This window comes from Canis lupus, chromosome 2, assembly GCF_003254725.2.
Source record: "Canis lupus dingo isolate Sandy chromosome 2, ASM325472v2, whole genome shotgun sequence".
NCBI classification, from domain to species: Eukaryota; Metazoa; Chordata; class Mammalia; order Carnivora; family Canidae; genus Canis; species Canis lupus.
This window is the reverse complement of record NC_064244.1, coordinates 17,776,819-17,804,441: the sequence shown is the minus strand read 5'-3', so window position 1 is coordinate 17,804,441 and position 27,623 is coordinate 17,776,819. Positions and strand designations below refer to the sequence as shown.

Sequence of the window (27,623 nt, the reverse complement as noted above, 5' to 3'; positions counted from 1 at the left end):
GTAGAAAGTCTTAATTTTGGATGTTAAACTTTTGCCTGTTATTTCTATTATAGATACCTGCTCTTGATTTTTGGCTTTTATTTTGACTTTGATAATGGTATATTTTATCAAATGAAATTTTAAAATTTTAATCTAGTCAAATATTTGCTTATTATGATTTTTGCTTTTTTTTGTATCTTATTTTTCCTTAACCCCAAATCTTAAAAGGTACTTTCCTGTATTTCCTTATGATAGTTTTAAAGTTTTCTTTGTCTTATAGGTCTTTTATCAATGTAGAACAGAGATGGAAGGGATGAAGGGGTCATGGTTTGAGTTGAAAGTTGGGTAATCAGTGCAGATTACATTGCAGAGCCTGAGTGACATATGATGATAGCCTTTACTAGGGGAAGAGTGGAAGGGATAGACACATTTGAGGGGTGCCTGGGTGCCTCAGCCAGTCAGTCAAGTGTCTGGTTCTTGATTTTGACTCAGGTCATGATCTCAGACTTGTGAGATCTAGACCCACCTGGGGCTCCCCGCTAGGCGTGGACCCTGCTTAAGATTCTCTCCCCCTCTCCGTCTGTCCCCTTCCCCCCACCATAAGAAAAACACACATTTGAAATTTCTCTGGGGGAATTTGTCACGTGAAACTTCATTAGAGTTATTTCCAAATCCACTTATTAGACTAATTACATAAGATTTAACTTTGGAGCCAAGTGCAGGTTCTTGGATAATACCTTTGATACCCTGATTTAGTAAGTCTTCCTTGAGATTTGGGACTCTTGACTTCTCAATTGACTTTAGCATTTTGGAAACAGAAGCTATAAAAATATATTGAAAAGATGAAAGAAAATAAAAATATCTGTAACTAAATAAAAAAAGTGGATTTAAGAGATTATATCTTTTTATTACCCAGAATAATTTAAATTTTTATCCATTCAGTAAAAGTAGTCATTATGTGGGGCACCTGGCTGGCTCAGTTGGTAGAGCATGCAACTCTTGATCTTGGAATTATGAGTTCAAGCTCCATGTTGGGTGCAGAGATTACATAAAAAAATAAACTCTTAAAAAACTAGTCATTATGCTGTTCAACTTTTTTATAGTTTATTCTTTAAACTTTCAGTTGTGAATGAATAAAATTGATGAAATTATTTTCGTTCAGTGTGTCAAGATATGTCCTACTTCCCAGCTCCACATTTAAAAGAATATATTTTACCTTCAGATACCTTTTTGTACTTCTTTGGATCGTTGGATATATTAACATTTTGGGTCTTTTTAACTCATTATTTTCCAGCTATTGAGTTATCCTTGAAGGAGCAAAGGCAACAGTCAACCACCCTTTCTACTTTGTACCCAAGCACATCTAATCTTTTAACTAACCACCAACACGAAGGTCGAAAAGTTCGTGCTATATATGACTTTGAAGCTGCTGAAGATAATGAACTTACTTTTAAAGCTGGAGAAATTATTACAGTTCTTGATGACAGGTGATGGATAATATCAAATTGATATTAAGTTGACGTTCATATGAAAATATATAACATTACTTCTGTGTTTCATATTATTCCTGTTGATTGCCATTATCAAAGGTAATAAGAAAAAATATTGATGTAAATATTTCCTGTGTGTGATAGTTGGTTGCTCTGCTTGTGTCATATTGCCTAGATTCTTACTTTGTAGTTTAATTTTTTTTCTCATCTTTTCTTTAAATAGTTTTTATTTTTTTGGAGATCTAGTTTATTCATTTTTTTTTTGTTCCATCTAATAATATGGATTATTTAAATTAGTAAGGTTAAGATTTTATTTTATTTTTTTTTTAAGGTTAAGATTTTAGATAATATACCACATATGTATTTGTATTTATGTAATATGTGATAAATACATAATATATTGAACTTATTTATTCACAAAAAATAGCATAATAGTATATCTGTGTGGGACAAATTCATTTTACATGGCATTATATACGTTTACATTATTATGGGAGGTGATTCAATACATCGGTTTTCTTATTTTATTTTGTTTTAAGATTTTATTTATTTATTCATGAGAGACATTTATTCTCTCTGCATAGAGAGAGGCAGAGACACAGGCAGAGGGAGAAGCAGGCTCCATGCAGGGAGTCTGATGCAGGACTCGATCCCGAGACCCCAGGATTACTCCCCGAGCCAAAGGCAGATGCTTAATTGCTGAGTCACCCAGGCATCCCTGTTTTTTAATTTAAATTCAGTTAATGTAGAGCGTATTATTTGTTTCAGAGGTAGAGGTCTAGGATTGATTCACCAGCCTTATATAATACCCAGTACTCATTACATCACATGCCCTCTTTAATGTCCATCACCCAGTTATCCCTCTATGCCTCTCCCCTTCAGCAACTTTGTGTTTCTGATGAGAACATCTGGCTTTTGACTCTAGTTTTATTTATGTTCACTCAAAAATTGTTACTGATGATTTTTACTGATAATGAAGTACTAACATTTGCAAGTGGTTTTAAAAAATAAATTGTAAAAAATTTAGTTTATTCCTATAGTATCACACTTCTGTTGTTTCTTGAGTAAAAGAAAATGAAGTTTGAGCTGCTTAGCTGGAAATTGCACAAAACCTTGATTGATTCATTCAAAAATGTTCATTGAGAGCTTGCTAGCTTTCCTTATACTAGGCTCCAAGGGTACAATGGTGAACCATGGGATGTATCTGAGAGTGTTCATTGTGAACGTTTTATTATAAACAATGTCATCTGTCATGTTGTTTCTTGTGGGGATGGGAATGTGCGAGTATATACAACAGAGAGCGCTCATTTAGGAATGAATCTGAATTAAGAGCCTATCATTATCTTATTACAAAAGAATCTTACAGTGGAACTCATGAACTACCTGAAGACAAATATAGAGATCTCTCTTTTGGGGAGAAAGTTCACAATCTTGTATTAAATCCTCAAAGCATTTACCAGCCTTCCAAAAGATAAGAGCTGTGTGTTTAAACACTTCTTTAACATCTTTGAGGCTTCATCTTCTATTTGTAATAATGGTACATTCATTTCTTCCCTCATTAGATTTTTGGGGGATTCAAATCCAGTAATAATGCAAGTTAAACACTGTAAAAGGTAGACATTTATAGAGATAAAAATCTTTATTATAATCAGGTATTCTTTTTTGTTCCTCATTAGTGATCCCAACTGGTGGAAAGGTGAAACCCATCAAGGTATGGGGTTATTTCCTTCTAATTTTGTGACTGCTGATCTTACTGCTGAACCAGAAATGAGTAAGTATTTTCTAGTCTGTAAGTGGATGATAATCCACAGTTGTCTTCTAAATGAAAGTTGAGTAAATTCAACTTTATGGAAAGTTATGGAAAGTTACAAGCTGAGCTAGGACTCTCAGGTGATAGTGCCTGCAAAGTGTTTACAAAGATTGCATCTTGTGTGCTTGCTTCTGCAATACATATACTAAAATTGGAGCGATACGGAAATTACAATGGCCCTTGTGCAAGGATGACACACAGATTTATGAAGCATTCCATATTTTCGTATTGTATGTAGTGATAAATCATTAAATTCTACTCCTGAAACCAGTATTGCACTGTATATTAACTAACAGGAATTTATTTATTTTTATTTATTTTTTTTACTAACAGGAATTTAAAAAAATTTTTTTGGTAAAGATTTTATTTATTCATGAGAGAGGCAGAGACATAGAGAGAGGGAGAAGCTCAGGCTCCCTGAAGGAAGCCCGGTGTGGGACTTAATCCCAGTACCCTGGGATCACGCCCGGAGCCAAAGGCAGGCGCTTAACCTCTAGGCCAGTCAGACGTCTCTAAATAAAAATTAAAAAAAAAAAACAAAAACTGCAGCTTACTAGTCAGTAGGTTATTTACCAGAAATCATCTAATTATCTACAAATTGAAATTGTCTACTAAGATTGTCCTTAATCAGATAATTGGGCAGACTGTGGACTTTTTTTTGTGTGTGTGTGTGTTTTGTTTTGTTTTGTTTTGTTTTTTTTTGACTGTGGACTTTTCTTTTGAAAAACTAGATATGTGCCATTATAAAACTGCAGATTAAGAAGTGTTATGAAATTTTTGCATTATGTATTTTCATTTTCAGTTGATAAAGTATGACTAGTACAGTGTAATCTTCTAGAGAATTCTTGCTGTTCTAAGATTAAGGCCGTTTCTTTAGTGTCTAGCTCCAAACAGAAGCAGTAGCCTGTAAGCAATATAATGGCTTTCCTAAGCCTCCATGTCAGATAGTCAGAAGGAGCCATAACTAATCATGTAAGTACTTTTTTGTTTGGTTTCCAAACCTGGGCTACTAGGGGAAATAAACTTGGAAGTGGTGCATAGGAGGAAAAGTGATGTTATTGGCAGGCACAATAGTTGCAGGAGATGTAACTAATGATAATCTACCAAAATGTTGGTAGACAGTTCACTATATTTTTACATAATACTATACTTCACTGATCATCATAATGATGAGTGAGGGTCATCAAGATTAAGTCATAACCTCTCTCTATTTTAAGGAAACAGAAATATGTTCTAGTGTAGAAAGATTTTAGTGACTGAAAGATTTAGAATTTTAAGAGTTTTTATGTATAAGTTGGTAAGCTGTAGTTACCTGGCAAAATATCTCACCTCATCTAGTTTTCTAGTGCCAGGAGAAGGGATTAGAGACAGTTACAAGCTGCAGGATGTTTAGGTCTTTTTTAGTTTACAAGAATTTTAAGAAAGGATCTTTGTCTTAGTCATATTTTCATATCCAACAGCATGTCGTACTCTTTTTTTAAAAAAAGATTTTATTCATTTATTTATGAGAAACACAGAGAGGCAGAGATACAGGCAGAGGAAGAAGCGGGCTCCCCAAGGGCACTCAATCCTGGGATTCCAGGATCACACCCTGAACTAAAGGCAGATGTTCAACTGATGAGCCACTCAGGTGTCCCCATAGTACTCAGTCTTACCCAGGATACAGACTATATAAATATTTGTACAAAAGTGATACATAGATGTGTGTGTGTATATTTACATACATGTGTATGTGTGTATATATGTATATATAAAAGAGATACTTTTCTTGAAAAAATTTAGGAACACTTCACTTTGAAGAGAAGGCTTTAACAATAAATCAGACATTACTTTCATCTTTGATGAAATGATGTTGTCTCATAATTATTGCCAAGTTGTCTCATGTCATTTTATGACAGATTTATGAGAGTGACAGATTCCTGATCCCCATTCTAGTAATGGAGCTCTTTTTTGTTAGAGCTCAGAAAATATGTTGTAGAACCCATTTTAAATGGCAATGTATTGTGTGCCAACTTTTTAACCTGGGCTCATGGTAGTGATTTTTTTGTTTTTTGAGGTTTGGGTTTTTTGTTTTTATTTTGTCCTCAATAAGCTATTGGGAAAGATAGAGTTGTCTTGGACTTCTGTTCAAGATGAGATCCAAGATCTCCTATGGATCATAGCCAGCTCATCTTTTCCCCCCCAACATATATCAGTGCAGCTTTAAAATGAGTGTTCTGGCTCTTCTTGTGTTTTACTTTAGACTACTGAAAAGAAGAGCAGGAGCAGCAGAGCTTATGTAATGGAATTGTAGTTCTTAGGCTTGGGAAATGAGTATTAGCATGATCTTCATAGCATTATTCTTTATGAGGAAACAAGCCCACTTTACTTAATGTTCAGTAGAAGTACCTACCCTGCTTAGCTTGTTTTCCTTGTGAAAGTGTAGGAAGATACTGTGAAAAGAGTTTATTTTGTGTACCTATATAATACATACACACATGCATATGCAGAAATATCTCTAGCACATGTCTCTTTTACCCCCATGGGAAAATAAAATCAGCAGAAAGTTTTTGTGTGTATATAGAATTTTACTGTATGGTGACTTGAATGGAAATTAAATTATCTGCATTTTATACAGAAGCATACAACACAGAATACATAAGTGGTATGGGTTCTTGTTCTTAGAGTAAAAAAATCATTAGCCAGATTCCAGTATGTGGGATGGTAGCACCAGATAGATTGGCATTTAAATCCAGGCTGTGTCATACATTAGCTTTCCCTTTGCAAGTGTTTTTAATATTACTAGTGCTGCTGTTAACCGCATTTTTAAAATGGGCATATCTCATAAGATGGCATCAGAGATTGGGACGCCCAGGTGGCTCAGTGGTAGAGCATCTCCCTTCAGCTAAGGGCATGATCCCGTAGTTTTATGGGATCGAGTCCCACATCAGGTTCCCCCCAGAGAGCCTGCTTTTCCCTCTGCCTATGTCTCTGCCTCTCTCTGTGTGTCTCTCATGAATAAATAAATAAAATCTTTAAAAAAAATGGTATAAGAGATTCATTTGGGGGGAAATGTAATATTCTATTATGCACATGTAAAAATTTAATATATTTCCTTTTCTTTCTTAATTCTGCTCTGTTCCCAAACCCCTTCTCATCTTGATTTTTAATATTTTTATTAATACTGATTCACCACATTGGTACAAGGATGAAAAGTGCAGAAAAGAATTTCTTTCCTTTAAAGCTGTATGGGCCTCTCAATATTTTGGGGGAGAAAGTTAATTGCTCTATTAATCATAGCTTTATATTTACTAGTTAATGATATATTAAATAGTTTTAAAAGATTGCTTTGTTAAGCAAGAGAAATATGTGCTTCTGGCCAGTGGTTTGCAGATCCCTTCATAATCCCATTTTTATTTCAAAGAATAATGTAACTAAAAAATGCAGGCCAATTCAGTGGAAAATTCAGATCACTACCAATGTCACTTATAAAGTTCTTCACTGACCTGGATGTCGTTCTCTTACTAAAAAGTCTGAGTGGCTTGCCATAGAATGTATAGCTGACTTTAGTTCACTACATGGAAATAGCATGATCTTTCCAATGAGATTTTTTTCTTTGAAAGGACTGGAAATTTAAAAGAGGACTTATTTTAATTTGCAGAGTTCATTTATGACTTGTAAAACTTTACTTTTGGTCCACCGATTTACTAAACTCTCATATGTAGTAGGTGATTAATCTTTGTTTCAGAAACACATCTCTTATTTTTAATGAAGTATCTATTATGGAAAATGTAAAATCTTTAGAAGAGAAAATTAAGAAATCTTCATAGAATTCCATAAAATAATGTTCTCTTATTATTGCCTAAATCTGTAGTTTAATGATTCCTTAAATTGAGTCTCCCAAATTGAAGGGAGTATAAGAAAAATCCAAATTCTCTCATGCAATTTAAAGTACTTAGGATAGAATTTTAAGTTTATTATAAGGAAAAGATAAATATTACATGTTTTGCAGTCAAAACAGAGAAGAAGACGGTACAATTTAGTGATGATGTTCAAGTAGAAACAATAGAGCCAGAACCGGAGCAAGCCTTTATTGATGAAGTAAGTGATTTCCTCCATGAGAGTGGTTCATACTTGGTATTGAAGTTGAAGTACCTGTTAGTCTTCTTCAAAAATTTGATTACTTGATTAATGCTTGTATTTTATGTTCTGAAACTCAAGCAATATAGACAAAGCAAAGATTATCCATGAAACTGTCTTCTCTAGTCCCATTCTGTACCTCAATATTTAAAATTCCTGCTTAGTATTCATAGAATGGGTTTATATGATTAATTCTTTTACTATTGGAACTTAGGTTGTTTGCAGTTTTTTGTTTTTTAAATTTTTTTTATTGCTAACACAACTGTTGTGAAATTTTTTTTGGATAGAATATATTTAATAGAATATGTGGCTTTTATTTGTGAAGATCAGTATTTAATGTTCTGGAAAGTACATCCTTTTTAACATTTTAAACTTATGATGAAAAATGACATGTCCTCTTTAAGATATTTGAAAGGATTTTATAGATTTTCAGGCTTCTTTGGGAGGAGCCATAAACAGAAAGTCTGATTTGTGTTGTTTTAGAGAAGCTGTAGAAGACTGTGCTGAGAGCCAGGGAATCTGACTGATGGGGAGTATTATGTTTGGCCAGTTGTATTACATAAGAGGATATGTGTACAGTAGTCAGCCTAGTTGTCTGAATAGAAATCTCATTTCTCGGATATTAGATCATTTCAAATAGGGTGTAATATTCTGTGAACAAATAAAACAAAAATTATCCACGTTAATTGATTCTCATGTTACTCCCACTTCCCCCCTTTTTTTTTCTGTAGGCAAACTTCTGACACCATCCTCTTTAAGGCCATTTAAAATGAAAATTGTGAATCTTTTACATTGAAAAATAGTATCCATTTCAAGATACAAAATTCTTTTGACTTTAGAAGAGTTTTTTATATACTTATGTTGCTTTCACTGTCCAGTGACCATTTATCTCTCAAGCTGTTCTTTGCAGAAACATAGGTTTTGTTTTGATTTAAATGACTGCTTAGAATTGGTAGTCTTACATTACTTACCTAATATACCTATGTTTAGTAACATAGCCATGTAAAAACCATGCATGGATAAAACTTAGTAATTATTACAGTATTATTTTTTGGTACATGAGATCATTATTTTGATTTTTAAAAACTTACATATGAGTATATATATACTTGTGTAATAGATAGATATATTTATGTAATGATGGCTTCATTAGTTCCTTTGGTTTTTACAAGGAAAGATTCTGAAATAGATCTGAGTACTTGCTTTGAGATGCTTTTCCAGCCTTCTCACATGGGAAAACAGAGAAACTACAAATCTTCCTCCTTCCATAGCTGAGCTATGCCTCGCCAAAACAGCTGCTGCATTCACCATGGTAGAAAAATAATAACGAGTTGTTAGTCACAAGCAATGCCATTTTGAGAGAGAAGTTACACCTGTCAACATGGCAAGACTACAGCTGCTCCAAAACAAAATGACACAAATCCATAAGCATGACATAACAGATTGAAGAACTCACACATTGTAAGTTTAAATATGGCTCTTTATTCTGATTTAAGAGAGTCTCTGCAGTTTTGAAAGTAAGTAGGAAGAACTTTCAAGGCTCTGACACACATGGTATGAAAGAGAATGCACAGATACTAAATACATAAAAGCAAAATTGGAATCCCATATGAATCACAAACATTCTCTATCATTAATTAATGAGGTGAGACCCTAGTGTTGCCTAAGGATTTATTGCTTCTCCTATTAACTATTTAAAAATACTCTTGTAGGACAAAATGGACCAATTGCTACAGATGTTGCAAAGTACAGATCCCAGTGATGACCAACCAGATCTTCCAGAGTTACTTCATCTTGAAGGTAAACTTGCCATTAGCCTTACACATAAAGAATAATTAGAGGCTATATAGTGTTCTGTTATAGAATGGCTTTATATTTAAATAAAATTGAGAATTATAAGAAAAAGTTAACATTTTTCACTCCTCTATAACCTAGTCTCACTTATATGAATATCCATGAGAGAGATGCTTCTTTTTGCTATGTTTTCTTATATTTCTTTAAATCTTGTTATCTTAGCAATGTGTCACCAGATGGGACCGCTCATTGATGAAAAGCTGGAAGATATTGATAGGTAAAAGAACACATGCTATATCTATACTTTTTATCTTTCCTGAAGTTCTTTTTAAGTGCATATGGGGATAGGTGTACTTTTTTATTATTATTTTAAAGATATGCCAAAAGAATCAGTTCTCCTTCCGTTGTTTTCCACTATAGATATGGGGATTAGAATTAGACGTATCTATTTTTTAAGGTGAACATTTATTTCACCTTAATTATATTAGTCTTTTAAAAAAAATGGTAATTTACTGTAATCATTATAATGCTATAAATGGCATTACCAGAGCCCACAAATGACCTACCCATCTGTTATTTACTAGGGACACCTAGTTATTTCAAGGTAAAGTCAAGTATAATAAGCTAAAGTTCTCCCAGCACAATACCATAAACAATTTTGGTTGCCTTGGAGCTAAAATACAGGGTATTTTCTGCCATAAGGTTAAATTTTTAGTAATGTCTACTTAATATTTTTGCTATTTTTATGTCTTCTTATTTAGAACAGTGTATTATTTAAATAATACAATTGTGTTTGAAATTACTGTGTGTTTGAAATTGCTATGTAATATTTCAGAAAACATTCAGAACTCTCAGAACTTAATGTTAAAGTGATGGAAGCACTTTCATTGTATACCAAGTTAATGAATGAAGATCCAATGTATTCGATGTATGCAAAATTACAGAATCAGCAGTATTATATGCAGTCATCTGGTGTTTCTGGTTCTCAGGTAAGCTTTTAAAAATTAAGTATGTCATTTTATTTTATTTTATAATCTTATTTTAAGATTTTGTTTTAGAGCATGTGAACCAGGGGGACAGGGCAGAGAGAGAGGGAAGGAGAGAATCTCAAGCAGTATCATACTTGCTGAGTGTGGAGCCGGATGCAGGGTTTGATCTTAGACCTTGAGATCATGACCTGAACCAAAAATCAAGAGTTGGACACTTCTTGATTGAGCCTCCCAGGTGTTTATTAAGATATCATTTTAAGTTCTCAATATATTTGAGATTATTTGGAATAGCTGTGTTTTTGTAAGATGTGAAACTTTCTAAAACTAATCTTAGAATAAAGTTTAAAAGAATTTTTTACTTGACAAATACATGTGTATAATACACTATTCCAAATATTCCTTTTAAAAAATTGCTTTTCTTCAAGGAGATACATCAGAATCATTAATCAAACTTCCAAAAAAAATTTCAGGTTCCTTGGCCCTACCCCAAACCTACTGAATCAGAATATTCAAGAATAAGGTTCAAGTATCTATATATTTTTAAAACTTCATATGTAATTATCTGGTTAAGAACCACATTTTTTGGTCTGAGTAAAATATCTATTACTAAATTTTTCTGAGTATTTACATTTTAGGTTTTATAGTAAAATGCTTTAATCTGAGTTTTCCTCTTCCATTACATGAGAAGGCATAGAATATAAAATAGAGCCCTTTTCCCCTTTATTCATTGTAATCAACTATTTCAAGAGCCCCTTTTCCACAAACTCAGAGAGTTTACTATATAGGGAATAATTAGCCAAGTGCTCCATTTACTCATACAGAGTATGAGTAACTGAGGAAATAAACTTTATGCATATTTTTTCTTAAAATGGCCCACTTCCCCTGAAATGAAGGGTCAGATTCTGGAATTGAACAGCCAGACTTGAGCAACACGGGGATAGGTGATACCTACTCATGGCTCTTGATTCCAGTTTGAGGGAAAGAACAACACAAAATTCTTGCATGTTTCGATTGGAAAGTACAAAAAAATAATGCATTTGAGAAGGCTGGAATAGCTCCATTTATAATTAAGACCTTCTGTATTCTGATGTATGGTGAGGCGAGTCTCTTATGGCTTAAAAGAACTGCTAAGATCATTTTATCTCCTGGTGACTATGTTACTACTATCTTAACAGCTGGTAAGAATCTCACTACATAAACAATGGGAGTTCTCCTTGTAAACGTGAAATGGAGGGATCTAATTAATACAACAGAGAATTAGAATATTAAGTTTAAGATTTTGGGCATTTAAGAGGTCAGTCTCTTTTGATTAAAGTAAGTATAGTTTATAGATGCATGAATGGTCAAACAATAGCCCAAAGACTAAATGCAGCCTCCCAGCCATTTTTTTTTTTTTTATAAACCTTTACTGTAACGTAGCCATTCTCATTCATTTATACATTGTTTCTGACTGCTTTCTATATGGTCAGAGTTCAGAGAGGCCCACAAAGCCTAACGTATTTACTATCTGGACTTTTGCAAAAATGTTTGTTGACCCCTCCTTTTGAAAGTTAGGTGCTTTGTGTTTACTAAACTGTAATGGAAATACATATACCTATAAGCAAATGAAGTCTGTTGACTTGATTTTTTTTTTTTATTTTTTATTTATTTTTTTTTTTTTTTAATTTTTATTTATTTTATGATAGTCACAGAGAGAGAGAGAGAGAGGCAGAGACACAGGCAGAGGGAGAAGCAGGCTCCATGCACCGGGAGCCTGACGTGGGATTCGATCCCGGGTCTCCAGGATCGCGCCCTGGGCCAAAGGCAGGCGCTAAACCACTGCGCCACCCAGGGATCCCGAAGTCTGTTGACTTGAAACAGTGAATTCAAAGACACTTCTTAAGCATTTTTGGGGGATTTCTTTTAGGGAAGTACTTAAAATATCAATATGGAAAGAGAAATGATATTAGTATAAAGTTTCAAAGTAAGTTCCTTCAGTGCTTCTATATGAGATAAACATGAACTTAGCTCATGTTTACCTAAGAACAAAAATCAAAAGCCCACATCACTGAAAAGTATTTTTTAAAATGCCTATCAAAAGAAGTAACTTTTAGAAAGATTTCAGAGATTTCACTGTGTTCACTTTGTAACTGAATGCCTATACAAAGAAATTTTGGCATACCTATTAAAATCTTAGAAAATGTAAAAAAAAAATTTTTTTTTTTTTCATGAACTGTTCTAGGTATATCCAGGACCTCCTCAAAGTGGTACTTACCTGGTTGCAGGGAGTGCACAGATGAGCCATCTCCAGAGCTACAGTCTTCCCCCAGAGCAACTGTCTTCTCTCAGCCAAGGAGCAGTTCCACCATCTGTAAACCCAGCTCTTTCCAGTCAGCAGACTCAGGCTTCTTACCCTAAGTAATTTGATTTTTTACTATTTTCTTACTTTTGTTTGGAGTTACTATTATAACTCTTAAATGTCCCAAATCACCTGTAACCATAAGAGCTGCATGAGTAAAACCTAGGATAGATGCCATCACTTAATACCAGATGGTCAGCCCTGTTTGTGGTGATGAGTGGGTTTTATATGAACCTCTGCAGTATTGCATTACTGACCAGCAAGCTAGTCTTCTGTCTTACTACTCACTGAACTGCTATATTCAGGTCTTGGTTCTGTATTTTTAAAATTTCTTATAATTTTTCTTTTTATCTAGGTGAAATTGGCATATAAACTTACATAAGTTTCAGATGTACATTTTAATTCTCTATCTGTATGTGCTATAAAGTGATTGCTTCTAAAAGTCTAGTTACATCCATCACCATTCATTTTACCTCCTTCACCCATTCCACCTGTTCCCTTGCCCTCTTTTTCTCTGGTAACATCCAGTTTTCTTTGTGGGTTTGGTTTGGCTTGGCTTGGCTTGGCTGTTGTGGTTTTTTTTTGTTTTGTTTTGTTTTGTTTTTTAGATTCCACATTTGAGTGAAATCATACACTATTTGTCTTTCTCTATATGACTTATTTCACTTAGCATAACATAATACTTTTAATGTCTCAAATGGCAAGACTTCTTTACTCCTGAGTAGTATATGTATACTACATACAGTACTGTATACACACACAAAGGCATATGCCACACATCTTTATCGATTAATTTGTCAGTGGACATTTTGATTATTTCCATTTCTTGGTTCTTGTAAATAAACTTACAGTGAACACAAGGTTGGATATATTTTTCCGAATCAATATTTTTGTATTCCTCAGATAATACCCAGAAGGGGAACAGCTGAATCATATAATCATTCTATTTTTAATTTTTTAGGGAATCTCCATACTGTTGGCTACACCACTTTACATCCCCACCACAGTGTATGATGGTTCCCTTTTTTGTACTGCCTTATCAATACTTCTTTCTTGTCTTTTCGATAATACCCATTTTAATTGGTGTGAGAGGATATCTCATTGTGATTTATATTTGCATTTCCATAATTACTGATGTGGAATGAATATTTTTCCTGTGTCTGTTGGCCATTTTTATGTCTTCTTTGGAAAAATGTTTATTCAGATCATCTGCCCACTTTTTAAATTGGGTTTTCTCTTCCTTTGTTGAGTTATGTGAATTCTTTATATATCTTGGATATTAATCCCGTCAGATATATGATTTGCAAAAACTTTCTCCCATTCAGTAGGTTACCTTTTCTTTTTTTTTTTTTTACCTTTTCATTTTAATGATGGTTACCTCTGTGCAGAAGCTGTTTATTTTGTTATAATCCCATTCATTTATTTTTTTCTTTTATTTCACTTGCCTTTAGAGCCAGATCCCCAGAGATATTGCTAAGACTGATGTCAAAGAGCTTATTACTCCTGTGTTTACTTCTAGGAAATTTATGGTGATCAAGTTTTATATTCAAGTCTTTAATCCATTTTTTTTAAGATTTTATTTATTGATTGATGAGAGACAGAGAGAAAGAGGCAGAGATATAGGCAGAGGGAGAAGCAGGCTCCACCCAGGAAGCCTGATGCGGGATTGGATCCCTGGACTCCAGGATCATGCCCCAAGCCAAAGGCAGATGCTCAACCACTGAGCCACCAGCGTCCCAGTTTTGAATTAATTTTTGTGTATGGTATAAGCTGGTAGCCTAGTTTCATTCTTTTGCATTTGGCTGTCTAGTATCGCTGGCACCATTTACTGAAGATGCATCCTTTTTTACAGTGTACGTTCTTGGCTTTTTTGTTGTAAGTTAATTGTCCATGTGTATAGGCGTAATTCTGAGCTTTCAGTTCTGTCCCACTGATTTCTGTGTCTCTTTTTATACTGATACTGCACTGTTTTGGTTTTTGTAGTTTTGTAGTATAGTTTGAAATCAGGCAGCACGATATCTCCAGCTTTGTTGTTGTTTCTCAAGATTGCTTTGGCTATACAGGATCTTTTTTGGTTCCATACAAATTTTAGAACTGTTTGTTCTAGATCTGTGAAAAATGCCCTTGGAATTTCAATAGAGGTTGTAATGAATCTGTAGATGGCTTTGGATAGTATGGAGATTTAACAATATTAATTCTCCTAACATGTGAGCACAGAATATTTTTCCATTTATTTGTGTCATCTTTAATTTCTTTCATCATGCCTTATAGTTTTCTGTACAGGTCTTTCACCTTCTTGGTTAAATTTTTTTCTAGGTATCTTATTCTTTTTGATGTAGCTATAAGTAGGATTATTTTCTTAGTTTCTCTTTCTAATAAGTCATTAGTGTATATAAGAAATGCCACAATTCTGTATATTGATTTTGTGTGTTTACAAAATCTTCAAGCATCTTTGACCACTGGATTCATGTATTCTAACAATTTTTTGGTGGTGTCTTTTGGTTTATCTACATATAGTATCCTATCATCATCTGCTAATGATAGTTTTACTTCTTACTTTCCCATTTGGATGCATTTCCTTTCCTTTTCCTTTTCCCTTTCCCTTTCTTTTTTCTTTTCTTTTCTTTCCCTTCCTTCTTTTTATTTTTCGGCTTAATTGCTGTGGCTAGGACTTCCAATAGTATGCTGAATAAAAGTGGCTAGAGTGGGCATCGTTGTCTTGTTCCTGACCTTAGAAGAAAAGCTTTCTCCAGCCTTTTCCTTTGGGTATAGTGTTACTGTGGCTGTGTCATTATGTCTTTTCTTATGTCGAGTAATGGTCCCTCTGTATGGATACTGTGTTTCATCAAATGCTTTTCTGCATCTATGAAAATGATACAATTAAAAAAAAATTTTTTTTGAGTGGGGGAGGGGGTGTTGATGGGAGGCATAAAGGGAGTGATAGAATCTTAAGCAGGCTTCATGCTGGGGCTGGATCCAAGACCCTGAGATCATGACCTTAGCCGAAATCAGGAGTTGGGCCTTAACCCATAGAGCCACCCGGGTGCCCCTGAAATGATCGTGATTTTTATCCTTAGTTTTGTTAAAGTAGTATATCATGTTGTTTGATTTGTGGTTATTGAGACATACTTGCATTTCTGGAATGAATACCACTTGGTATCATAGTATATGATCCTTTTAATATATTGATGAATTTGGTTTGCTAATATTTTGCTGAGGATTTTTGCATCAGTGTTCATCAGTGATAGGCTTGTAATTAGTGTGTGTGTGGGTGTGTGTGTGTGTGTGTGTGTGTGTGTGTGTGGTTGGTTTCCTTATCTGGTTTTGGTATGGGGGGGGGGGGTAAGGCTGGCATCATAAATTGATTTTTGGAAGTATTCTCTCCTTTTCAGTTTTTTGGAAGAGTTGGAGAAGAAGTATAGGTATTAAATTTTCTTTATGTTTGCTAGAATTCATCAGTGAAGCTGTTTGGTCTTAGACTTCTGTTTGTTGAGAGGTTTTTTATTGCTGATTCCATCTTTACTACTATTAATCGGTCTACTCCGATTTTCTGTTTTTCTGTGATTCACTTGTAGAAGATTGTTTCAAGTAACTTCCATTTTTTTCTACATTTCAAGTAGTAGTTGCTGCTTATCCTTTGTATTTTTGTGGTGTCAGTCAAAACTCTTTTCATTTCTGATTTTGTTTATTAGATCCTTCTCTTTCTCTTGGTTCATCTAGCTAAGGTTTGAGTTTATCTAATTATTGCGGTTATAGTTAATTTTACTATTTTTGTATTTTTTTTAAAGATTTTATTTATTCATGAGAAACAGAGAGAGGCAGAGACAGAGGCAGAGGAGGAGCAGGCTGCATGCAAAGAGCCCGATGTGGGACTTGATCCCAGGATTCCAGGATCACTCCCTGAGTCAAAAAAGGCAGGCGCTCAACTGCTGAGCCACTCCGGCATCCCCTATTTTTGTATTTTAATCTTCCTACTTGTATAAGTGATTTTTTCTACCTTTACTCTATATTTACTTTTTCCAATGAGATTTTTACTTTTGTATGTTTTCTTCTTATTAGTGCCATTTCTTTTCAGGTTAAAGTCATCTCCTTAACATTTCTTGTGAAACCAAGTTTAGTGGTGATGAATTTCTTTAGCTTTTGCTTATCTAGAAAACTTTTCATCTCTCCAATTCTGAATGATAATCTTGCTGGGTAGAGAATTCTTGATTGTAGTGTTTTTTCTCTTAGCACTATGAATACTGTCTTCTGTTCCGCTGTTTCTGCTGAAAAATCTGCTGATAGCCTTATGGGGGGTTCTCTTGTATGAAATAACTTTTTTTTCTCTTGTTGCTTTTAGGATTTTCTCTTTATCTTTCACTTTCACCATTTTAATTATAACGTGTCCTGGTGTAGATCTTTTGGGTTCATATTCTTGGGAACTCTCTTAAGCTTCTTGGACCTGTGTGTTCATTTCATTCTCCAGATTAGGGAAATTTTCAGCTATTCTTTTTTCAAATAAGTTTTTTGGTATTTTCTTTCTGTCTCCTCTTTATGGGACCCCATAATGAGAATGCTATTCTTGGTATTTTACTAAAGGTTTTCTTTTCATTCTTTTTTTCTATTCCTTCTGGATGAATTCTCATTGTTTTGTATTCCAATTTTGGATTCACCCAGCCTGCTGTTGTACCTCTCCAGTATATTTTTCAGTTCAGTTATTGTATTTTTCATTTCTGTAACTTTTGTTGGGTACTTTCTTATATTTTCTATCTCTCTGTTGAATATATCACTGTTCACCCATTCTTCTGGGTGTGATGAACTTCTTTATGACCATTACTTTAATTCTGTCAGATTGCTTATTGCTCTTTCATTAATGTCTTTTTCTGGTATTTTTCCATGTTATTTCATTGGAACATATTCCTCTGTTTCTTCTTTTGGCCTAACTGTTCATTTCTTTGTATTAGGTAAATTAACTACCTGTGTTGATCTTGAAGGAGTGACCTTGTGTAGTAAATAGCATATAGAAGACAGAAGCATAATCCCGTCTGAGCAGAGCTAGATGCTCATAGGATGTCCCCTATGTAGATTATACATGCTTCTCTGCTGTGTCAGGGCCCAGTCTGGGGTGTGGAGGTGGGTGGGGCTGGTGCCTGATTGGGCTGTGCATCACAGATGTGCTGTGTCAGGGTGGTAGGTGGGGCTGTTGTCCTGGCATGATGGTTCCTCATGGTTGTGCTGTGGTTGTGGGCAGAGTTCTCCACTGGACATGACTACTGGCTCTAGCAGGTTAAAAGGATAGTTCCAACATGGTACTTGCTAACACAGACATTGGCAAGGTACAGTGAGGTCACTAATATGGCTCATACCAGTATCTGTGTTCCTGAAGAAAATCCCAGCAGTTTCCTGCTTCTCTGGCAGGCACTTCAAGATTAGTAAGTGGTTCTTGTTTACATATGGTCTAGGCACTTTTCAAATTGGTATTGTAGTGCTGGATTTTGAGTGAGTCTGCATGACTAGCCCTTTAAGAACAAGTTCTTTGTGCCCTATAGTCTGTGTTTTTCCTGGATAGAAGTGCCGTAGGTTTTCAAAGCCCAACATTTTGGGGACTCCCCTCATGCAGGATCTAAAGGTTAATTTCTCCTCAGGGAAAATGTATATATATTTGAGATCTCTCTCAATTGTAGATCAAAGTGCCTGGGATGGGTTTTTTTTTTTGTCCACATGGTCTGCCTCTCCTGCCTGTCTCAATGGTTTTTGTCCTTTGTTGCACAGGTTCTGTTTTTCCAGTTTTCTGATCTTTTTCAGAGTAAATTGTTTCATATGTAGTTGTGTATTTGTTACATTCATGAAATGGAGTGACTTTAGGGCCATCTTGAGCCCAGCCCTTAATCTTTTTTTGTTTGAGTATATGATGCTACTTCAAGGACTTAAATGAAACTTAAATTTGATAACTATAATTTATCCTCCACAAACTTCATATAAAATCTAAATGTTTTTATCATTATTGTTTTAGAATTTATAGTTCTGGGATGGCTTGTAAGACAGACATTTCCTTCTTTTTGCCCTGTGTCAGAATTTAGTATATTATAACAAGATAAACCTTTGAAAGGAGGTACAAGAAGCCGTATGCCTGTATAGTTCATGCATCAGGTAGCTGAGTATGACATGACAGACCCATATTTTGGCTCTTTACTTATAATGCCTCCTAGCACATAGTTAAATGATTATATATGATAAAATGTCTAATTATAGAAGTGTTTCTTCTGCTTCAGTAGGGCCCTAAACCAAAGTCTTTCTTTTGAAGTGAAGAAAAGATAGACATTAGGAAGTCAGCAGTGTGTCATTCTAGACGTCATGATATTCTGACTCACAACAGAAGTATTTTGTATGTTCACAGGCCTATGCCTGTGTACATAGGCACAATTTGTATAAACCTATCCATCAGTGTTGAAGTTGTCCAGAAATGCCAACATATTGCCATCATTGTTGTATTATTCATTTTCAGAAAAGTCACACTGGGGATTCTTGGGGATTTTCACACATCATTTTGTGGTCACATCTAATATTCCTAAGTGACATTAAGAAGAAGGGTAATGAAGCCTATTATAGGCACCAAAAAACAGGTCATTTTCTACTGGGTTGTATAGCATAGGGATAAAAAGTTAGGTATAATAGCTTTTTCTCTTCTAGGACTTTTTAAAATTTTAAGTTGAAATTTGATGAAAACGAATACACTTATATGGAAAATAAGCAGATTGGTGGGAAATAACATGCTTTTTAAAAACTAGATACAAAGCAGGTAGGCATTGTTGAGAATGTGCATAGATACTTTATTATTAGCTAGAAATGCTACCTCTTTCCCAGCTAGTCTGTTGTTACTGTGTTATATACTGCTGTAGCATCCTTGTTCCTAGAGCTTGCTTGGAAACCATTCTTAGGTCAGGCCCATAGAGATAATTTATCGGCAGGTGCTTAAACTGTGTTATGCTATAGCGCTGAAGCATCCTCTTCTTGCTTTTTTGATGTGGGTTGCTCTATCTGCTTCTGCAGTGAAGATGTGAAATCCTGGTGTAGGGTCCTGCTCTGTATTCCGGGCCCTGATTCCACTGATACACTGTAGCTATCAATATCATCTCTTAAGAAACACATCTATATTTCAATAGGTGCCTTTTGTAGAGTATTTCCTTGAAATATTTAGCCCTCTTTACCTGGCAGATTCCTATTCTTATTCTTAGTTGACCTTCATCTTTACTAGAGCACCTGTTTCCCCTTTCCTGTCTCTCCCAACACTGTTCCTCTTTTGTTGCTGTCACAGGACCCCAGCATACCTCCTGCCTTTCACTTTTTTACTTGTTTATATCCCCCCTGATCTATTATATATTGAGAGCTAGTGCTCGATCTCTTTAACCTTTGTGTGCATGCTGTATAGCACAGTTTTATACCTGCTGGAAACTCAGTGGGTATTTGATAAATAAATGTTCAAATATTGATGGGAATTTCAAGTGCTCTATTAAGCCAACGAGATATATTTTTTAAATTCCTTGCAAAGGCTTCACAAAGGCTTTAAGGAAGTTTTTAAATATACATATGTATTATTCATATTTATATTTTACTATTTATATTATATAGTTTTAAAAAGATATATGCATACACAAATACATATATAACATATATTTATAAATACATAAAAATTAGAGTTACGTGTTTAAATGAGAAAATTGATAACAAAGTAAATGTAGGATAACAAAATTGAGAGGAGCAAGAATTGAGTTTGGAAGTATGCTTGATAGAGAAGTACTACATATTTGACTTAAGCTTTTTAATTACAGATGACAGTCAATGAGGAATAATTTTTATTTCTATTTTTGGTAGGCAGGCTTTTAAGTGTCCCTCAGTTCATACCTAGATGGCCATTTCTTAATCATTTACATATAATTTTGGTTTTAGGGTTATCATTTGTCCAGAGTTCTGTCACCCTGGGACAATCTTATAATTTAGTAAAGTGGTACTAGATGCAGTTTCCTAAACCTGCCTGTAGCAGTGATGACAGTGATAGTATTAAGATGAGCAGAGCTATGTACTGGTTTCTTATTTCAATTTATTTCTGTTAAACAGATGTTTACTGAACATTTCATCTGTGCCATTATGACTTAAGAGTGTTTTCCAGTTTTATTAAGATACAACTGACATTAAAAAAAAATTGTGTAAGTTTGAGGTATACAGTTTATTGATTTGGTATATTTATATATTATAAAATGATTACCACTCCACCATAGTATTTGCTACCACCTTCATCCCCTCCATTAGTTACAATTTATGTGTGTGTGTAGTGTGTGTGTGTGTTTGTGTGTGTGTGTGATGAGAACATTTAAGATTAACCCTTAGCAGCATTCATTCATGTATATGATACAGTATTATTAGCTAGAACTACCATGCTTTATATTAGGTCCCCAAACTTGGTCATCTTATAAATGAAGATGTGTACCCTTTGTTCAGTATTTCCCCATTTTCTGCAACCCCCATGCCCTGGTAACCATTTAAGTGAGATCATATGGTATTTGTCTTTCTGTATCTTATTTCACTTAGCATAATGTTCTCCTGTCTCATCCAAGTTGTAACAAGTGACAGGATTACTTTCTTTGTCCTGGCTGATAATGTTTCATTTTGTGTGTGTGTGTGTGTGTGTGTGTGTGTGTGTGTGTGTGCGCGCGCGCGTACCCCACATCTTTATTCATGCAATGGTAAACATTTAGGTTGTTTTCATATCTTGGCTATTGTGAGCCATTGCTGCAGTGAAAATGGAAGGGCAGATATCTCTATGAGGTCCTGATTTCCATTCCTTTGGATATATATCCAGACATGGGACTATTGTATCATATGGTAGTTCTATTTTTAATTCTGGGGGGAACCTTCATACTGTTCTCTATAGCGGCTACACCAGTTTACATTCCCAGCAACACTGCTCAAGGATTCTCTTTTCCCATAGCTACTTTAACAGGTGTGAAGTGATATCTCATTATGGTTTTCATTTCCATTTCCCTGATGATGAGTAATACTGAACACTGTTCATGTACCTACTGCTCATTTTCTGTCTTCTTTGGGAAACTATATATTCATTTCCTCTGCTCATTTTTTAATCAAGTTGTTAGTTTTTTTGGTGTTGAGTTATATGAGTTCTTTATATAGTGGGTATTAACTTCTTATTAGGTATATGATTTAAAACCATTTTCTCCCATTCTGTAGGTTGCCTTTTCATTTTGTTGATTGTGTCTTTTGCACTGCATTTTAGTTTGACTACATCAAGCTAACATCATTTTTGTTTCTTGTGCTTTTGCTGTTATATCCAGGAAATTGCTGCCAAGACCAATGTCAAACAGCTTTTTCTCTGTTTTCTTCTAGGAGTTTCAGGTCTTCAATATAAGTCTTTAATCCATTTCAAGGTCATTTTTGTGAATGGTATAAGACCGATGTCCAATTTAATTTTTCTGCACATGGTTATCCAGTTCTCTCAGCATCATTTATGGAAGAGGCTATCCTTTTTTCATTGGGTAGTCTTGGCCCCGTGGTCAAATACTAGCTGACCATTGAATTTCTTAGCCTCAAAGTGTGCTTACTGGTTATGGTTGGTAGAGGCAGACACAAATATGTAATTAGAACAAATTACAAATAGAGGTACTTGCAGCATGATACTTGTAGGTGAACCTTGTGGTTCAGGGAAGATTTACAAGAAAATATGTTCAAGCTATGTTATTCTTAGCCTGGAGGAATAAAGAAAGATTTTTCTATCATTAGTAAAGAGTTGGTAGTATGAAATGGCTTGGTACTCATGGAATGAATAAACTGAGGAATTGTGAAAACACATGGCATGTTTTTGGACATTACCAAACAGTGCACTCTTACTAGAGGATTAAAGTCTTGTGGTGGAACAGAGGAGAGATACCCTCGGAGTTACTGGCAAGGATAATGAATGATTCTATATATAGATATGCTAAAGAGGTTGGGTCTTGTCTGGGAAAGCTTGTTATTAAAGGGCTATAAATGGCAGTAGTATAGATGAATTTTTAGAGGCTAGGTAAGAAGCTGGCAGAGTGGGACATCTGGGTGGTTCAGCGGTTAGGTGTCTGCCTTCGGCTCAGGTTGTGATCCCGGGCTCCTTCGAAGAGCCTGCTTCTCCCTCTGCCTATGTCTCTGCCTCTCTCTCTTTCTGTTTCTGTGTGTCTCTCATGAATAAATAAATCTTTTTTTTTCTTTTTTTTTTTTTCTTTTTTTTTTTTAAAGAAGCAGCTGGCAGATTGTGTATATTAGACAACAAATGATTGTCTAATTGCAGGACAAAATGATAAGAGATGGGGAAAAAGTTAATCCTAAATCCTAAAGGAGATTAACTAATGACTGCATATGGGTGACAAGCTGGAGAACTAGGGCAGAGCAGCGATATGTAAGAGAGTATTGGGTAAATTGTGAGTTTTTGCCTGGTGCCTCTTTATCTTATTTCTAGTCTAGGGTTTAAATAAGAACTACTTATTTCTCTGATTGTAGTCACTTCCCAGAGGATCTCATTTAGGTCCATGACTCTGAATACTGGGTGTGTGCTGACTCCTTAATGCGTATTTCTAGTCTTGACCTCTCAGTTGGACTCTAGGCCTGTTATCTTTTGTGACTCTCCTAGGTCTCTCACTTAATGCGTCTATGACTGCACTTTGATTTTCCCTCCCCAGATCTACTGTAGTCCTTATGTGCAGTCTTCCTTTTTAGTGAATGGCTTCTCTCCAAGGTACTCAGTTCTAAAACTTCAGGCACTTAACTACTTCCCATGAGCAAATTTTGATGGCACTGCCTTCAGAATCTGACCCTTTCCTCCCCTCTTTACCATGTCCACCATGGCTCTAATTACCTGTCATCTCTTATCTGGACAATTTCAGTAGCCTCCTTTCAGGTATCCTTGTATCTCTCATTGGCCCAAAGTGAGTCTGTTAAAACCAAAGTCAAATTATATCCGTCTTCTGTCCAAAACCAGCTATTCAGTATCTTCATCTCACTCAGATATAAGCCCAAATCCTTGTTATGGTCTACAAGGCACTACATAGTCTAAGGCTCTCCTCCTCCTTCTGCCACTTGATATTATGGTCTCCTCCCCTTTGCTTGCTCTTGCTTCCATCATGGCCTCTCTTCTGTTCCTTGAACATGCCTGGCATTTTCTCCCCTCAAAGGCTTCTGTATTTACTGTTCTCTTTGCCTGATACACTGACCCCTTTCCCCTGATAATCAATATGACTCCTTTCATGATTTTCAGCTGTCTTTTAAATGTTGTCTTATCTGAGAGGCCTTCCCTTACCACTGCTCATGAACTAGAATCTCTTGTCCCATGTGCTCCTGGTCTTCCTACTGTGATTTCATTTTCTTCGTATCACTTATGACAACTTAACCTATTATAAATTTATCTTTTTTCTCCTACTGGAATTTAAGCTCCCTGACAATAAGGACTCTTTTCACTTCTTTCTTTATGATCTCCCAGTGCCTAAATTAGTGATGTTTGGGTTTGGCTCTTATAGGTATTTAATAAATATTTATGGTCTGGACTGAATGAATGAATGAATGAATGAATGTTTAATGAATGGCTTTCCTATTTATCTCTAAATGGCTATATAAGTCAGTATTGATCTAATCGAGTGTTTTTCCCCCCCTCCACAGCACAATGGTCAGTTCCGTTCAAGGAAATACATATCCCACCCAGGCTTCAGTATATAGTCCTCCTCCTGCTGCTGCTGCTGCTACTGCGGATGTCACTATATACCAGAATGCAGGAACTAATATGTCCCAGGTGCCAAACTATAATTTAACATCATCAACACTGCCTCAGCCAGGAGGCAGTCAACAGCCACCTCAGCCACAGCAACAATATTCTCAGAAGGCTCTGCTATAGGACTTGGGATTCCTCTGTGTGGCAAATACCCGCTAAATGCCGCTGACAATGTTACGAGATTCTTTAATATCTTAAGGTTTGTTTATCCTCAGCTTATAGGAATCTTATCTTGGTCTACAAGTTCAAATATTCAAGAAGGTAGAACTCTCTTCAATTTGCACTGACTTTTTAGAGGTTCTTCCTTCCCCCTCCCCTAGAGGAATGAAACTACTTACAACATTTAATTCCTTTCATAATATGAAAGAATGATACAAGATTATTTGTCTCATGAAATTACCTGGTCTGCAAAAAGTCAAACTTAACAAAAACTGTTGTGGCAAATGTTATGTACATATATTGCTGTGTAACTCCATTAGTGGCCATTTTGAATCACAATGGTGATCATGTGAATATATTTAACACTGTTAAATTAATTTACATTGCTATTTTATTTTAATCATGAACAACTACCATGTTTCATAATGTTTTGTGTAAATTTAAGATAATTACACCATCCCTTTAAACTGCAAGAGAACAAAGCTGTAGCATATTTACATGAAGGCATTATGTTGTCCATGCTTCAGTTTCACATTAAAGTGAACCTTCCTTTGACTAATTGTGAGCTAAACATATGTATTTTATGTCTTTCTGTAGCCTCTGCATACTACTAGCTGTCATCACACCAGCGTACAGTAGCTAAATTTTTGGTTTAATTATAGCAAATGATGACGTTCCCTTTTAAACTTTTACATTTTGGCATGATATTTCAGAATATTGTGGGACCATGAGACAAAATTAAGTAGGATCACATTCTTTATATCTCATTTTTAAAGGAGTAATGTTGATTTACTTTTTCCTAGTTGAAGATAGTAATTAGATTTCTAAGCTGTATACTGTGTTTATTGGTGGCAGTGACACCAAAGATAGAGGCAATGGATAGAAATTTTTAAACTGGAAAGAAAAGATGAATTACACTACATTTTCAAAGTCTCTTGTAATTATTTAGGATATAAACAAAATTTGATTCATCTGTCTTTTCCCACTCTTAGTCTTTTCAATATGTCTTTAACACATTGTATCCTTTAATTGTTCATTAAAATGGATGTAAGCAGATGTTTCAAAGTATTCTATATTCCTGGTTTTGCTTAATAGTTTGTATATTTATTTATTCTTATCTTTGAAACTGGACTTTTTGGGGCTCCTCTCAAAGTTCTGGTGGAATTATTTTGGCTTCCTATTCAGGAGTATTTTTGAATGCAGTCTTTCTTTTTGACCTACATGAAATATGTTTTCCACTGACATTTTAATCTTATTTATAATTTCCCTACTTGTGCTATACTGTTAATTAATACTAAACAACAGAAAAAATTGAGGTCAGCATTATATTAAATGAATTGACTTAACGTGTTTCACACTAAAAATGAAAATTTAATGTGTATTTTCTAAGACCCTTGTAATCAGGTAGCTTGTTCCTTTCCTTTCTGACAGATGATTCCATCTGTGGCAAGTAATCTTAATGGTGACTAAAGTCAGAGGTTCAAACTTAGAGCGTCATCTTCAACTTCAGTTTGTCAACCTAGTGTTGTGTTATCCTGAGTTTAAAGTATGTTGCTCTCAAAAAATAATTTTAAAACTGGAATTCATACTTTACATTAAAAAAATTTTAATATATTGTGAATCAGACTATAATCTTTTTCATTCCAATTTGAAATGGAAACTACCAGTTAAACTAACTATCTAGTTTAACTGGTAGACGTTTCCCTAAGTCATATTGTATTTTTCTCTTTGTTTTTTGATAGATTTCTGTTTACCAATGGCAAATGTATTATTTATCTTGATATCCTTCATGCTGTATCATCAATTACATAGTCTCTAGTATCCTTTTGAGCTGTAAAAATCAACAAATGCTGAAATGAAAAAAAGCTGCCCTTATTACAACGTATATATTTTTGTTATCTTTTATTAGCCTTATGAAGGTTTAAATAATGAGCACTTAAAATTGATAATAGTTTATGCTTTGCATTTATTTGGTTTAAAAATACCAGTTAGAAAAACTCTAGTTGAAAGGAACCCCTGGATTTTCCTTCATTCAGATGACATGGCAAGGATAGAAATGGGAAAGGATCAGTTAGGAGCACAAATGATTCGTGTACAAATGAATATTCTGAAACCAGTGTATGTGTCATACTTTCAAGAAGTCTTTTTAAAATATAGCTGCCCCCTCCCTTTTTTTAAGGAATAGAATTATTTATAAATGAATTAACTAGAATGTGTATTTCTGTGAAGCAAATTTGACTTCTCAATTTATGTCCTTTATAGAATTTGAATGTGTATACATAAACATGAATTTTTCCATGTATATAAAATTCACCCAATTCCTATCTAGCATAAGTAACTGACAAACCACGGCCATTTGGATGTGACAATATGTCAGTGCCATAAACCTGCTAGGACTAATGTGTAGTGTGTACTTTGATTTTATAGTTCTTTCCAGCTCTCAGATCATCCCTCTCTTTACTTCCCTCTCCTACTCAATGAGGATCCATTTTAGGGGCTTAGAGATTCCCGTCTATGTTAAAAACTTCTGGAACTTTGTTTCTATACCTTTTAATTTTTGAATTTAAAATGCTTAATAATTAAGACCACTAACATTTTTTTGGTACAATTTTCATGTATATATGACATGTATAAGTCAACTCAGAAATACCTTTAGTCCAGAGCTTCAGGTTTATATAAGACATATTAATTTCCTGTATGACAAACTATGCAGCTATAAAAACTGTTATTTTCTAAAATGAAGTCCTTTGGTATTACTAGTCAGACCCTCATCTGGTTAATACTTTAAAATCACTGTTTTCTTTTTCTCATCTGTTTCCCTGGTTTATTATTTTATTAGCAATAATACTAACAGAGCTTTCTGTTATATCACTTATATCACTTTTTAAATATTTAAGAACAAAACTGTAGTTTCAAGCTTTCATTCTTACATCATTTTCCTTTCTTTTATTTTTTATCAGTTAACTTCCTCTACCCCTCAAAATAAAATACATAGAAGAAACTTAGCTAAATATTTTCTGAAGGCCTTCTGTTCAGTTATCTTTTATTAAGTATTCTTGTAAAGTATCTAGATTATTTTCTATACTATTTTTGATAACATTCCTCTCCCCAGTTTTTAATCAAAGCTGTTTCCTATATTATTTTTTAGTATAATCTTTCTTTGAAA

At 34.6% G+C, this 27,623-nt stretch overlaps 1 protein-coding gene and 1 non-coding gene across 4 annotated transcripts in view; both read left to right on the top strand.

Annotated features, from left to right (window-relative positions):
- Positions 1 to 26,078, top strand: part of STAM (signal transducing adaptor molecule) — a 79,789-nt gene extending 53,711 nt beyond the window's left edge. For all 3 annotated transcript variants that reach the window (XM_049097266.1, XM_049097262.1, XM_049097274.1), the window contains 8 exons: positions 1,274 to 1,466; positions 3,146 to 3,240; positions 7,271 to 7,359; positions 9,111 to 9,198; positions 9,415 to 9,469; positions 10,028 to 10,181; positions 12,403 to 12,578; positions 24,190 to 26,078. In XM_049097266.1, coding sequence (XP_048953223.1) covers positions 1,274 to 1,466; positions 3,146 to 3,240; positions 7,271 to 7,359; positions 9,111 to 9,198; positions 9,415 to 9,469; positions 10,028 to 10,181; positions 12,403 to 12,578; positions 24,190 to 24,421 — 1,082 coding nt within the window. In that variant the 3' untranslated portion in view covers positions 24,422 to 26,078. The remainder of the gene's footprint in view (positions 1 to 1,273; positions 1,467 to 3,145; positions 3,241 to 7,270; positions 7,360 to 9,110; positions 9,199 to 9,414; positions 9,470 to 10,027; positions 10,182 to 12,402; positions 12,579 to 24,189) is intronic.
- Positions 3,401 to 3,504, top strand: LOC112659124 (U6 spliceosomal RNA). The gene has a single exon (XR_003136198.1). It is a non-coding gene; the product is annotated as a U6 spliceosomal RNA (small nuclear RNA).
- Positions 26,079 to 27,623: the final 1,545 nt, after the last annotated feature.